Source organism: Trichomycterus rosablanca, chromosome 12 (genome assembly GCF_030014385.1).
Source record: "Trichomycterus rosablanca isolate fTriRos1 chromosome 12, fTriRos1.hap1, whole genome shotgun sequence".
Lineage (NCBI taxonomy): Eukaryota > Metazoa > Chordata > Actinopteri > Siluriformes > Trichomycteridae > Trichomycterus > Trichomycterus rosablanca.
Window position 1 is genome coordinate 38453285 of NC_085999.1, and position 15681 is coordinate 38468965.

Sequence of the window (15681 nt, forward strand, 5' to 3'; positions counted from 1 at the left end):
CAGTGAATGAATATATTTTCATATGCACACTTTGTTAGCCCATAGTTGCATCACTGAGCTCACATTGTTTAAGTGATAGACCATAATCTTCAGATCAGACATCAACCACAGACCACCGCTGGCCTTTTGTAAACTGTTCACAAAACCCAAAGAACAGTGCTGTTGCTGACACACCATTACAGATACCACACACTTGCTGTGCTGAGAACGTTCCAGCATCTGAATCAAATCTGCTAGCTACATGAGAATAAAATCACACTGGGTTCACACTGTCAGCCTAGGACAGAAATATGATGTTACGATGGGAATCCAGACAAATAGAGGAAAATTCTGACTGCAGAACTGCCGCTTACTGGATGTTTTGTTACGTGCTATAAAGCAAACTGGTTTCTGACATAATAAAACCAGTTTGTCTGGCCTCAACAACAATGCCATGGATGATCAAGATCACGATTGGTGCGATTTTATGCATCATTTATTACATAATTGCTTAAATAAGCAGGTAAATGGCTTTTGAGTTTATTTTTCCTGATAAACCCGAAACACACACCGATCAGTCATAACATTAAAACCACCTCCTTGTTTCTACACTCACTGTCCATTTTATCAGCTCCACTCACCATATAGAAGCACTTTGTAGTTCTACAATTACTGACTGTAGTCCATCTGTTTCTTTGCATGCTTTGTTACCCCCTTTCATGCTGTTCTTCAATGGTCAGGACCCCCACAGGACCACCACAGAGCAGGTATTATTTAGGTGGTGGATCATTCTCAGCACTGCAGCGCTGCTGGAGTTTTTAAACACCGTGTCCACTCACTGTCCACTCTATTAGACACTCCTACCTAGTCGGTCCACCTTGTAGATGTAAAGTCAGAGACGATCGCTCATCTATTGCTGCTGTTTGAGTCGGTCATCTTCTAGACCTTCTTCAGTGGTCACAGGACGCTGCCCACGGGGCGCTGTTGGCTGGATGTTTTTGGTTGATGGACTATTCTCAGTCCAGCAGTGACAGTGAGGTGTTTAAAAACTCCAGCAGCGATGCTGTGTCTGATCCAATCATACCAGCACAACACACACTAACATACCACCACCATGTCAGTGTCACTGCAGTGCTGAGAATGATCCACCACCTAAATAATACCTGCTCTGTGGGGGTCCTGTGGGGGTCCTGACCATTGAAGAACAGGGTGAAAGGGGGTAACAAAGCATGCAGAGAAACAGATGGACTACAGTCAGTAATTGTAGAACTAGAAAGTGCTTCTATATGGTAAGTGGAGCTGATCAAATGGACAGTGAGTGTAGAAACAAAGAGGTGGTTTTAATGTTATGGCTGATCGGTGTATTTTAAGAGAACACATTTTATTCAATATTAAGTTTAATTACAGAAGAAAATCATAAAATCGTATTTTTAGAAGTATTAAAACTGGAAACACCGCTTACACATCTTTAATCGTTTACCCTTTTCCACCCGGTAGCCTCGTCTGTACTGTGTAAGGTCTGATTACGCAAGGTGGAAATTACTTGACTTTTCTACTCGTGATTTTATGATACAAGAACATCCGTCGTACATTTTACTAACTCAGATTTTTTCAATCAGATTAACAGCTTTTACTTTTTCTTGAAATCCCCTGTGATTTATATATATCAAAACTTTCTTGTATGACTCATTCCTATTGTGGGAGGTTTCAAAAGGCTGTAACTTTAATATTCTATTCTATTAAAATGTTCTGTCCCAACTTTTTGAGTGTGTTGAAGGCATTAAATTCTAAATATGTTTAAATTTACAAGCTACAATGAAGTTTTAATTCAACTTTTATCAGTTGAATTAAGTTTCAAAAGAATTAACAAATTAAGGGCACTTTTATTAATGCGAAATGTCCCAACTTTTTAGGAAATGAGGTTTGTAAAACATGTAATTTACCAAACTTTTTAAACGTTACTTTTATTTTCATTTAAATATAAAAAACAAAACGACTGCTAACCCAAGAGTCTGAGCTTTATACCCAACGCGGACAATTAAACATCTTTTAAAAGGGAAGGAATCTAAACAAACAAGCTGCCGCAATAATTAAAGACACTGAGTTAAAAAGACATATTTATATTAGTTTATACTAAATTTTATAGTAAATTATTTGAGACAGGACATACTTTACAGTCAAATCCATCTAATTTTATCAGCATGCTCCTAGAACAGCCTCAGGTCTTTGTGTTTGGATTCCACAAGGTGTTTAGGATTTCAGTCGATGCTGTCATGCTCCATTCCCCCTTTCTACCACATTCCAAAGGTGGGCTATTGGATTTAGATCTGGTGAAGTGGAAATACCAAGCGTGTAGCTGGAGTCTTTATGGAACCATATTTGCTTTGTGTCATGGTCCATTATCATGCCAAATATAGCCAACTGGACTTTGGTCAATAGTGGATATAAAGAGATCCACATGGTCACCAACAATACTCAGATTGGCTTTGGTGTTTAAACAGTGCTTGATGATTTTTAAGGAGCCCGATGCTCCAACACCCTTGACAAAAACACATCCAGTTAGACTTCAGGAGCAGGAAACACTGTAGAAATGTTCATAAACCATTCCTAGATTCATTCAGCTTATCCGGATGGCAGCATACTCCGTCAGATCTTCTCTCGATGGCTGGCGGAGTGCAGAAGGTTCTCTCGGTGTGAGATGTTCTAGTGTTGCGTACACAATCTGCTGTGAACAACCGCCACTGTTCCTGTTATTTGCTGGATAAAGTGAGTCCTGGTCAGACTGAAGTAAATCCATGGACGCATTGTGGTTGGTCAGTCTCTGTTTGGACATTTTCTGGGCGCTGGGACATTCGTGAAACTCTGATATGTTGGAGCTTGGAGGTGTCTGACAGGATGTCACACACTGTAAGGTAGAATCAGCCAGTGCATTTGTGTGCCTTACTTTCTTCTTGCAGGTCTTAGATCTTCTTGAACCTGAGAAAAAAACATTTAAAACACATTTTAATAATAGGAGTTATAAAATAAAATAGTATAACTTTTTAAGATCAGATGAGTGATTTGATACGTACAGCCGAATATGAACAGGAACGAGACTGACATCACAATGCCAACCAGACCGAGAATCCCTAAACAGATGAAGATGTAGGAAGCATGGTCTGGAAAGCTCGGCTGATGTTTCGGTGCAGTGACCAAGGAGCTAGCTGTGACTAAAATAAGAAAGAAAATAATAGAAGATAAGGAAACATTGCACCAGGGTCCCAGAGACTGATAAGATAAATTTAGGAAAAAAGCTTTTAATAAAATAAATAAGTAGAAAGATGACTTATAGTTTAAAAGCCTTTATGATACTGTTAAACCTAGAATAGAAACATCCTGAAGCCTTAGCTCTTATGGCCTTGAGTCCCAGAAGATGTCCAGCATCATTTTAGAAGATTACAATGAACCAGAAGATGTCCAGCGTAAAAGATTAGAATTTGCTAACATGATTATTGTATTTTTAACTAAATAAAACTGTTGGTTGGAGATAAAGGTGGTCAAACTGGTCAGGGTGATGATGTCTAAAAATAGTTTTATAAATTTAATGGTACTCAGATTTCAAGATGAGATAAAGACAAAGGCCAGGGGATTAACTTCCCAGTGTTGAAAAAGGAAACATATAAAAATATTTGGGTCATTCCTACAATTCTGTGCTTTTTGTGTCCCCAGTACTGATCAGTGCATTTATTAAGTAAATTTTAAACGATACAATTTCTAAACATCTTACTGTAATAATTAAAACTTTTAAATACTAAACACAATGTTTTCTACCCCCCCCCCCCCCCCCCCCCAAAATACAATGACTGTATACACACTGTTTTTATCTCTTAGATAGCAGAGGTTTTCCCATGATCCCCAGTGCTGTACATTCTGATTTAGTGATGATATATGAGGTTTAATCATGAAAATATCTCAGTCTTTCAGAACTGTTTAAAAGCTTTGATTAAGTCCCTCTAAACCCTGGATTTATTTTCTTTATGAGTTTGATTTTATTGCTGATTATGAGGGTTTTTCCACTCGTGCCTCAGGTTTCTGTCCACCCTGTTATTTCTTACTACTGTCTCTTATAATGAAGAGCTGTTTTACATACTGACATCATTTCCTGGAGCTCACATGATCTTTTTAGAAAGAAAACAACAGTGGAAGATGAGCTGCTTATTAAACTCCTCATTTTAATGTTGTTTTTTCCACATTTTATACTACAAGCCTTATATGGTCAACCATAACATGTCCACCCTGTTATGGGATATATGAGAAAAAGCAATACGATTTGATTATTTTAAAAATTATCACACTAAAAAGCAGATAATTCTGTGTCTGAATTCACTTTTATGCTAGCATGGTTTTGCTCACTCACTAGCTAATGGCTAATTTTAAGTCAGAATGTCCACCCTGTTATGGTCCACCCTGTTACAGCCTGATACGTAACAGGCTGGACGTCACAGTGTATATGAGGTGCGTGTGTAATTTAGCTTGACCAATATTAGTTTGGAAAAGTAGAACACGTCCTTTTTATAATAAAACATGAAAAACAAATTAAAACAGTGTTTCATTTTCAAAAAGTTTTAAGGTCCAAAAGGCACCGAATCCCAGGAACGACCCTTTTATTTCAGATGGAGCGTAGATCGCAAGCCAGACTTTTTCACTCCACATCAGTTCTCATCCTCACAAAGCCTGTTTTGACTGAATATGTGCAAATTCCACCAACTGAACATCTTGTTGAGCACATTATGAGCTTTATACACAAAACAAACATTATAAAACATCCAAAAATGATCAAAATGATAAAAAAAGTTGTCTTACTTCCATCCGCAGAATCCATGAAAGAATCTGTAAAAGAAGGAACAATTCAAATACAAAAATAACTAAATAATACGAGTTAAAATTGTTTCTGACTCCTTTTCTTACCTGAAACAGTGACATTAATGCTGTGGCTTTCAAGTGAAAAGTTTGATACAGAAATCCCACATCTGTAGAGTCCATCATCATCTGCTGATATGTTCTTAAAGATCAGATATGCAATGACATGATTGAATCCTATCTTAAATTCTTCCTGTGTGATTATTTGATTTGTTGGCTCGACTGGTACCATCTTGTTCGTCTCATCAATTTTAGTCCATTTAATTACTGGTATCTCTTTACAGAACACCACAGGGCAGGAAATATTTAACAAGCGTTTACTGGACGTTCTGTATAAAGTGTTTTTCCGAAGCTTTACTATTGGTTCACATGATGAAGTAAAACCTGCAGAAAAAACAGAGAATTTCAGTTTACATTTCATGGGCCAAGAAAAATGCACAAAACTAAAGCAAATATGACGAGGACTGCAAAGTCAAATAGTTTATTTCTTTTTACTTATACATTACCACATATATGACCAAATATTGCATTTTTTGCTTTATAATCTTTATGTTAAATGCTTTTTATGGAAATTATACACTATTCCATGTGCACACTTAATACTTTACTAATAGTTTCATTTAAAAGTTGATTTGTTTTTGAAAGCAACACACGTATGAATTACATTCTTTTAAGTTTGGTTCATCATTTTCTATACAGATGAACCAGACAGCCACATTAACATAAAATATGTTCAAATTATCATTTTATTTAGTAAAGAAAAACATTCATTACCAGCTGATCGATTTAATAGATTTAGAAAATGTGATTTAAATTGAACAGTTTCAACAATGTAAAGTAGGTTAAACAGTTTTAATTAGCACGATGCAGCTATTAAAATGAATTTCAGCAGAAGTACTGGAGCAGATCGGTCTAAAAAGCCATAAGGCCATTATGAAGCCAAGGTTATGAAGCCATAAGGCTGAAGGAGTTCACTTTAATAAGAGACTAAGCAGAAGTGCTTTCTACAAGAGCTGTAAATAAAGACCACTGCTAACAAGATAAACATAAAGTCGTCTTATATAGTAGACCCTTGAGTTATGAATGGTTTACCATACAAACATTTCGGGTTACGAGCGATCTTTTTCAACTTAACGTACAAACAAATTTTGGATTACAAACAGAAATTCACAAAACACGTGACGTCACGACCAAGTTGACTCTGACCGTCTCTCTCTCTCTCTCTCTCTCTCTATATATATATATATTCAGTAAGCGAACATTCGGACAGTGGACGGTGTTTTTCCGGTGTTTTCTTTATATTTTGTAAAATTCAATATTGAAATGACCTCAAAGAAGCTGCAGAGAAAGCGTAGTGGTGAGAAATTAAAAATTCTATTACATTTGTTGTATAATTACTCCTACCAGTAAGTGTTACTGTGTATCAGACAGAGGGGACAGTGAGTGAGCGAGAAGAAGGAAATCGGCTGAGTAAAGTATTCTTTCTTTCGTGCAATTACACCTACAAAATACAACACTACTGAAATAAAGAAGGAAATAATAGAGAAATATGAGAGTTATTGTTGTTTCTGGTAGATACATTTTATATAAAAGAAGGAAATGCATTATGGTGTATGATACAGCACACGTACTGTACTGAAATGTGATGTGGTGTTTATGTGCAGTACAGTACTACTGTGTATTGTTGTTTATTATTGTTTATTACAGGAATGTATATTCTATTATTTAAGATTAAGGGAAAATATACGTGTATTTATAACAAAAAAGAGCATTTAAGACATTAGAGAGGTTAGGTAAGGGGAGGTTTGGGAGGTCTGGCACAGATTAATTCTGTTTACGTTATTTCTTATGGGAAAAATAGGTTTAACTAACGAACATTCTGACTTCAGAACAGAACTTTGGAACCAATTAAATTCGTAAGTCAAGGGTCTACTGTACTAATCTTATAAAGAGCCCAAAAAGCCCTTGGTTATTAAAATTTCTTTCTGTTTTACCATATATTTTGACAACCTAGTGAAAGAAACATATGCCGACTTCAGGATTTCACAATATTAACATCAAACATGGTGTTAGTGTATTAACATTGGGGATGCTTCACTTCTAATCTTTGCCATAAATAGCAAAACCATTAATTTTGCTCTCTGCCAAAAAATACTTCAGTTTGTTAGGTTGTCAGGGTCAGTCGATGGTGCGAAGTGCAAACCCGAATTCACATCAAGTCAAGTTTATTTACATAGCGCTTTTTACAATAGACATTGTCTCAAAGCAACTTTACAGAATCCAGGACCAACAGACACAAAAACAAAAAACCCCTGTTGAGCAAGCCGAGGGCGACAGTGGCAAGGAAAAACTCCCTTAAAATTACAGGAAAAAACTTTGAGAGGAACCAGACTCAGCAGGGCCCGTCCTTCTTGGGTGGCCTGGAGGATACTTTAAATAAATAGGACACATCAGAATATTTACTCAGAGGAAATAAAATAAACTGGGCTTCTTCAGAACTCTGATGCTGTGGTTGTTTGTGATCGAAAACCCTCCACTGTGGTTAAATCAAAGCAATGCTGCAAAGATGAGGTGGTCAAAAATTTCCAGCATCTGGTGCTAAATGTAATTGTAACCGTTATTGAGTTTTATTGAGGCTGTGTTTTAAAATGCTAAAACCGACAACAAACAAATTAAAATTGCATATAAATTAGATTTCAGTCTTCTGGGAAGTGATCACCATTTGTGTGCAGCCAGAACACTTATTATCACATTTGTTAAACATAAAGAACAATAATATTTCCTAATGTAATACATTATGAAAATAAATCTTGTCTTGTGCATCTCAGTGTAAGACTGATAAGATTAGTCTCATTATTGTGTGCTAGACCAACCAAATTACTCCTTGATTAATCACTAACTGGAGTGACATTACTAATCACAATACACTGATCACTCCCATCACTCAGGGTTGTGTACCTTATGATTATCAAGCTAATTTATTCTAATAATACAAAAGTACTAGTGTTTTATCATCTTGGTATTATACGTATATGTAACATTTCCAAAGCTACATGTTTTATTAAAAAAAACAGCTAAATAAAACATTATTCCTTCATTATGCTTACAAACCTCTGGATGTTTTGTTACCTTTTAATTACATTATAGAAATGCAGTGCTAGATTTTTTTCTTCAGATCTTTGTTGTTGTTAAGCCTTGGAGAATCAAGCTGGACCACTTCTGGGTAGATTTACCACCGTTTCGACTATGTTTATTATTTGGTGATATTATATTTATTGTGTTTTGTGGATTCCTTATTTAAATATAAATCTAAACAATCTCCTTTCTCTTTTTACCACTTTATCTTGGTCAGAGTCGTGGTGGGTCTGGTTTCCCCTGCACTCGTACCCAAGATTCCAGCGGTGGTTGGGTTTATTATTAGATTATTGTTCCAGTAAAGACTTCAAGCTGACTGCATTCTTAACTCTGATGATCTAGAATCAATAGGATTTTTTCTACACAGCTGCTAAAATCAAATCTGTCTGCATTTTATTGGTTTAACTGGCTGATTGAGCAACCAAATGTGAGGTTTACTTTTTACATGGGTGTCATTAGTTTTTACTTAAATATAACTACTTCTCTTACACTTAGTGACTATATTATCAATCGTATTTTTTATGGCAGCTATGGTATTTTATTATCCAATATATCTGCTTCTATACAAACCCTACTCACCTTCCCTTACTTTATATTTACTCAGTTACATGTACTGGCTAGCATCACACTTATATTTTGGACCCCTTTACTTTTTAGGTCTGAAAATATCCCCTATATTTATATTTATCTGTATAGGTCTTTGTTTTTGTCTGTACTCATATTGTGTTGTTTTTACTTAAGTTCTGTGTTGCACCCTGGTCCTGGTCCTGGAGGAACGCTGTTTATTTTTAATATGTACTTGTATAGAGCCAAAATGACAATAAATCCTCTTGAATCTTGAAAACAATTAGTTTTTTTTTAAATCACATGTTCTGTTGACAACATTTCTAACTAGATTTCTAACTAATGAAATATCACATTTAATTTATGGACAAAAGTATTGAGACCCCTTTAAATATTTTAGTTTGTGAATAAACAGTTGCTAACAGGTGTAATGAATTATATAAAGGAAATGATAAGCTTTCAGCTTTGTTTAAAACAACTCCAGCTTGCACTGGAGCCCTGACCTACTTGGAGATTCACTAAACAGCTCTGGGATGAACTGGCGTTCTTGACCAGCCATACAAATGCTGTCATCTTTTGACTGAATAGGCACAAATTCCCACAGACTGGGACTTCAAAATCTGGTGAGAAGCCTTCTCAGAAGAGTGGAAGAGTACAAATGTACTTGTATAGAGCCAAAATGACAATAAATCCTCTTGAATCTTGAAAACAATTAGGTTTTCTTTAATCTAAGTTAATTCCCTTTGGGTTTTTTTTATCAAGTTTTGTTTAATAATCCAAAGTCATTTAGTCATTAATACACAATAATATTGAATAATTAGAAAATGCCCAGTTGCATTTTCACTTCACTGTAAAAAGCTTTAAAAGTTATAGGTATTTTTTTGTTTGTGTTTTGTCTCTCTGTGGTTTAACACATTTATTTTTCACACATGTAAAGATGTATAATAGAAACAGACAGCAACATAAACTCTGAATATATGTTCATTTAAAAACTCAAGACTCCGACAGTACACATGCTTTACATGTAAAATGTGTTTTCAGGTTATTATATTATAGCACGTTTTACTACAGTTAATGTATCACATCGATAAACAAGATGTAAATGAATTGTTTAAAACACAAGAGCTGTTAGAATAAATGTAATTCTCAGCTTTGAACTGCACTTGAAAATAAATCAGAACATGAAGAATCACAAGTAATAAAACACGAGTTTCATTTTCAGTTTTGGATCCTGAACAAACTGCAAATGTAAAGCTCACTGACAGGGGTGGGTATCAGTTTACAGACTAACTGCTAAATGAGCCAAAATAAATACTAAAATAACCACAGAATGAAATAAGAACCTTAGACACAGATTACAAATGTAGGGTGTAAGTTTTACTGAGCTGTTATTGATGACAGCACTGGCAGTAAGAAACAGTCCTGTATTCGAGAATTAAAGATAATCTGGAAGCACAACACGGCTTTTCTTTTTATTATTGTTTTGTTTTTATTTACTGTTTCTTCTATTTTGTCCAACACATTTTAAGGATTTTCATGTCAGTCAATCATCATGCTGTAGATGTTTGTATCTAAAAAATGTTTCCACCTTTTCTTATTATGAAATGCAGATGATTACACAACATATGCATTATCACCCAATACAGATGATTTCATCTTTAATAACTGCTTCATCCTGATCAGGATCAAGGTGGGTCCATTGTTAATAAACACTGGGCATGTAGCAAGGAGTGCCAATCTATCACAAGGCAATTAATATTAAGAGCGGCCGGTCGACATGTAAATTAATCTGCCTGAATCTGCTATAATTTTTTTACCATAATCATATTTATCTATTACTAGATAAACTATATGGTCAAAAGTATTTGGACACCTGACCATGAACTAGTTGTACGTCCTATTTAAAAAATAAACAGTATTAAATCAGAGTGACAGTGTGAACGCTATAACTTCCACATTTCTAAGAAGGTTTCTCACCAGATTTTGAAGTCCCAGTCTGTGGGAATTTGTGCCTATTTAGTCAAAAGATGACAGAATTTGTATTGCTGATCATAAACATCAGTTCATCCCAGAGCTGTTGAGTGAGGCTGAGGTCAGGACTCCAGTGCAGGCCACTGGAGTTGTTTTAAAGAGCTTTTCCTTATTTTCCTATGTCCTCATACAACTTGCTTTGTGCACAGGGACACAGTTATGCTAGAATAGGAAAGGGCCTTCCCTAAACTGTTGCAGCAAAGTTGGAAGCACATCATTTTGTTATATATCATTGATTTATTGCATTTGTTAGCAACTATTGTGGCTGAAACACATGAATTCAAACATTAAAAAGGGTGTCCCAATACTTTGGTCCATATACTGTAACACTAGGCAAGGTTAATTCTGGCTAATATTCTTTTCTAATTTAAATTAAATTTGATTAGTTAGAAATCTAGTTAGAAATGTTGTCAACAGAACATGTGATGGAACTAAGGGTGTTGTAACAGGTGATTTGCTCGCCGTGCGTAGATCCACTATGTACATTTTATATTTGTGTATATAATAATCAGTTTGCGCTTTTGAATCTGTTTCCATGAGAAAAAAGCATTAAAATTCATTTCTATTCCCCAAAGAACATTTACAGTGTGTTGTTTAAAATTAAATCATGATTTGACGTCGACTTACCTTGTGCGTCTACAGTAACAGACAGAATCAGAATCATGACTAAACCCTTCATCACTGAGGTAACGTCCAGCTCTCCACACATGGTACAGGAGGTAAACATTCACTGAAGGTTCATGAGCAGGTCGGGTTCATCTTGAGTAATTTATTCTGGAGTCAGAAACCTCACGTAGAACTGTGATGAGATCCTCCACGTTCACACTCTCCTACTCTCTCTACTCTCACACAAGTGTGGTTTCCATTTCCTCTGTCTTCACTCCAGGCTTTGTTTGATGTCCTCCATGTCACTCAATGCAACACTGCAACAAGTCTTCTCTCTGTCACGTTAGTTTAAACATTCTGATTCCATTTTGCTGAAATTCTAAATAACTAAATAAACATCTTGTCTGTACAGGTGAGGAAACGATTGTTTGACCCCCTCCCCAATTTCACCTATTTTTTGCTTATTTGTTACACTACTTTTAATATATTAATAATAGACAAAGGCCCAGGTAAACACACACAGTTTTTAAAATGATTATTTTAATTATTGAAATAAAACTTACCAGGTTCTATGTGAAAAAGTCAGTGCCCCCTTAGCCAAATTCAGTTGACAATTGGGTTCAGTTTCACTAGCCACACCCAGGCATGATCACTGCCTGACCTGTTGAGTCTTATTTATTTATGTATTTATTTGTTAGGATTTTAAGGTCATTTTACGGTCACTTTGGTTACATTCATGACAGGACAGGTAGTAACTTTTAATGTCAAACACAGTCGTGGACAATTTTGTATCTCCAGTTCACCTCACTTGCATGTCTTGGGACTGTGGGAGGAAACCGGAGCTCCCGAAGGAACCCCACGCAGACCCAGGGAGAACATGCAAACTCCACACATAAAGGACACAGACCGCTCCACCTGGGAATGGAACCCAGGACCTTCTTGCTGTGAGGAGACAGTGCTACCCATCAATCCACCATGCCATCCCCTGTTGAGGCTAAACATGGTAAAGTAAAATAGAACCTAAATGGATCAAAAGAAACTAAATGAAGGTTTTGGAATGAATGGTCAAGTCAAAGTCTTGATTTGAATCCCATTGAGATGCTGTGGCAGGACCTTAAACAAGCGGTTCATGCTGAAAACCCTCCAATGTAGTCGAATTAAAACAATTCTGTAAAGAATAGGAGGACAAAATGTCATGACATAAAAGACATCATAAGTTAGCACATTTTTCATAAATCACACCCACTTTGGATGGCACACTGAACATTTTCCAAACCTTGGTTCAGTGAGGTGCCCTTTTCCAAAACAGGCCACACATCAGGACCAGTTGTTGGTTGGCATCTGATCATGCATTGCAGTCCCCAGTTTGTTCTGGTGCTCTGAGTAGTCATGGTGTGACAACCAGTGTTCAGTTCTGTGCTTTCTCTTCTCCTTCCACTTTCTCAGTTACGAGCTGAGAATGTTTTTGTGGTGTAGCCAGTGGTGTAGGTCCTTCACAGCTCCAAACGGTCCAATCCTGCCCTCTTGTGACATAATGTTTAAAACGCCTTGAAAAAGTAATGTAACCCTCACTCACTCACCTGCTTATCCTATAGACGTGGGTACTGGGACCTGGACGAGGCACAGAGGCAGAGGCAGAGGCAGAGGCACACACACACACACACACACACACACACACACACTCAAACTCAAACGAAGCTTTATTGGCATGACAAATAAGGACATTCGTATTGCCAAAGCAAGTTACAGGGAAATATAAACAATAAAAATAAGAAAGAACAAAAATATACAGAACAGTTACATGTGCAAAAAATATAGAATAGAATAAAATATTAATAAAAACAGTGCAAAATAATAACAATAAAAAGTATAATATTTACAATAATGAGGTAGTAAAACAATCAGTTTGTGCGTGCGTGTGTGTGTGTGTGTGTGTGTGTGTGTGTGTATGTGTGTATGAGACATGGTCACCCACTGTCCCTCACTTGGTGGCAGGTGTGTGTATAGAGTGCTGCTAGTGTGCAGCTCTCTCTGTGCTCCCCCAGTATGTGGGGCAGTTTGTCGAGGTCTGGGAGGGAGGTGAAGTTGGGGATGATGTTATTAAATTTAGGGAAGAATTGGGAGCGGACGTGGTGGTACTTGGTACACCGGGTGAGGAAGTGCAGCTCCGTCTCTACTGTACTGAGAGTGCAGTGCTGGCACAACCTCTCCTCCCGGGGCAGCCAGGACCGGGTGTGTCGCCCCGTCTCCACGGCCAGGCCGTGTGCGCTCAGTCTGTACCTCGTCAGGGTGTTTCTTAATTTATGGTCGGATACTGTGCTCAGATAATCTGCTGCACTGTAGTGTCTGTTTAGGGTCAAATAGCACTGCATTTTACTTTGAGTTTTAGTTTCAGTTTCCCAATAATTCAGATATTTAGTTCTGAGTTTTTGTGTAATTTGGTTTATTTTAATTGGGTTTGCAGATTTCTTCTGTTCCTGAGTCTTTATTGTGTTAGTGTGTGTTAGTGGTGTGGCGGCGTGTGTTAGTAATGTGTTTGTGTGTGTTATTAGGGTGTCTGTGTGTGTTAGTGCTGTGTGGGTGCAGTGACTCAGGACCAGTTGGATTAGGGGACTGGTATGTTTGCTCAGCTCTTGGTGTTTCAGGGCTTTATAATGATAAGTTTGGGGGTCGCTCTCATTTAGATGTTTCCAGAAGTTGATTGCTCTTCTCTGTATGTTTATAATTAGTGGAAATCGGCCTAATTCTGCCCTGCACGCATTGTTCGTGGTGTGTCTGTGCACCTTTAGGATGCTTTTACAGAACTCTGTGTGCAGGGTCTCTAATGGATGTTTGTCCCAATTATGGAATTGATGGTGTGTAAGCGAACCCCAAACTTCACTGCCATATAGAGCAATCGGTTCAATTATTGATTCAAAAATTTTAAGCCAGATTCGAACTGGAATTTCCACGAATGTTTGACGTTTTATGGCGTAGAAGGCCCTGCGAGCTTTTTCTCTCAGTTCATTTACTGCCGGGTTAAAGTTTCCTGTGGAACTGATGTTCAGTCCGAGGTAAGTATAATCTTTAGTGTGCTCAATTTCATGGTGTCCTAATTTATATGTGTGTTTGGTTCCCTGAGATCTGGCTCTTTTCTGGAAGGTCATAATTTTGGTCTTTTTGAGGTTGACTGTCAGGGCCCAGGTCTGACAGTACTGCTGCAGCAGGTCCAGTTTGTGCTGGAGACCCTGAGCGCTGGGGGACAGCAGGACCAGATCATCTGCATATAGCAGGAGTTTAATCTCTGAGTCGTGTAGAGTGAGACCGGGCGTGGCTGAGTGCTCTAACATGGAGGCCAATTCATTAATATAGATGTTAAATAGAGTTGGACTTAAACAGCAGCCCTGTCTCACACCACGCTCCTGAGAGATGAGATGTTTCTCTTACTGCCGATTCTTATTCCACACTGGTTTTCTGTGTACATGGATTTAATAAGATCGTATGTTTTACCCCCTACACCACTCTCCAACATTTTATAAAACAATCCTTCGTGCCAAATGGAATCAAAAGCTTTTTTAAAATCAATAAAACATGCAAATATTTTAGAGTTATTTTGAACTACATATTTTTCGATCAGGGTGTGTAGGGTGTAAATATGATCGGTAGTACGGTAATTTGGTAGAAAACCAATCTGACTTTTACTCAGGACGTTGTGTTGGGTAAGGAAGTGTAATAATCGTGAGTTAATTATACTACAGAATAACTTCCCCAGGTTACTGCTCACACAGATGCCCCGGTAATTATTAGGGTGGAATTTATCTCCACTTTTGTGGATCGGTGTTATGAGACCTTGATTCCAGATTTCAGGGAAGGAACCGACACTCAGAACCAGGTTAAAGACTTTTAACATCGCCAGGTGAAATTTGGAGCTGCTGTGTTTAATCATTTCATTTAGGATCCTGTCAGGTCCTGATGATTTCTTTGTTTTTAGTTTTTTAATGTTGTCTTTAAGTTCCTGCTCAGTAATGAGAGAGTCTAGAGGATTCTGGTGGTTTTTAACAGCCCGTTCCAGTTCCTCTAACTTACTAATAATTTGAATTTGTTCAGGATTTGAATCTAATTCTATATTTTTAAAGAGTGATTGGAAATGGGTTGTCCAGATATCCCCATCCTGAATGGTCAATTCTTCCTGTTCTCTATGTTTTAATTTGTTCCAATTGTCCCAGAATTGATGTGTGTTGATCGATTGTTCAATAATTGTTAGTTGTTTTTGGGTGTACTGAGCTTTTTTGGTTCTGAGTGTACGTTTATATTGTTTGAGGGTTTCACAGTAAAGAAGTCGTGTGTTACTGTTGTTTGGGTCTCTGTGTTTTTGGTTTGATATTTTACGGAGTTCTGTTCTTAACATTTGACAGTCTTTGTCGAACCAGCTGTCATCTTTTGTAGATTTAGGTTTTGATTTAGATTTAATTTTTAATTGAGCTTTAT

At 37.1% G+C, this 15681-nt stretch overlaps 1 protein-coding gene across 1 annotated transcript; it reads right to left on the bottom strand.

Annotated features, from left to right (window-relative positions):
* Positions 1-2492: 2492 nt before the first annotated feature.
* si:ch211-214p13.8 (B- and T-lymphocyte attenuator) lies at positions 2493-11317 on the bottom strand. The gene is made up of 5 exons (XM_063005725.1): positions 11236-11317; positions 4927-5262; positions 4822-4848; positions 3051-3188; positions 2493-2955 (listed from the first exon to the last, which is right to left on the bottom strand). The coding sequence occupies exons 1-5, from the start codon at positions 11315-11317 to the stop codon at positions 2597-2599; spliced, it is 942 nt and encodes a 313-aa protein (XP_062861795.1). The 3' UTR covers positions 2493-2596.
* Positions 11318-15681: the final 4364 nt, after the last annotated feature.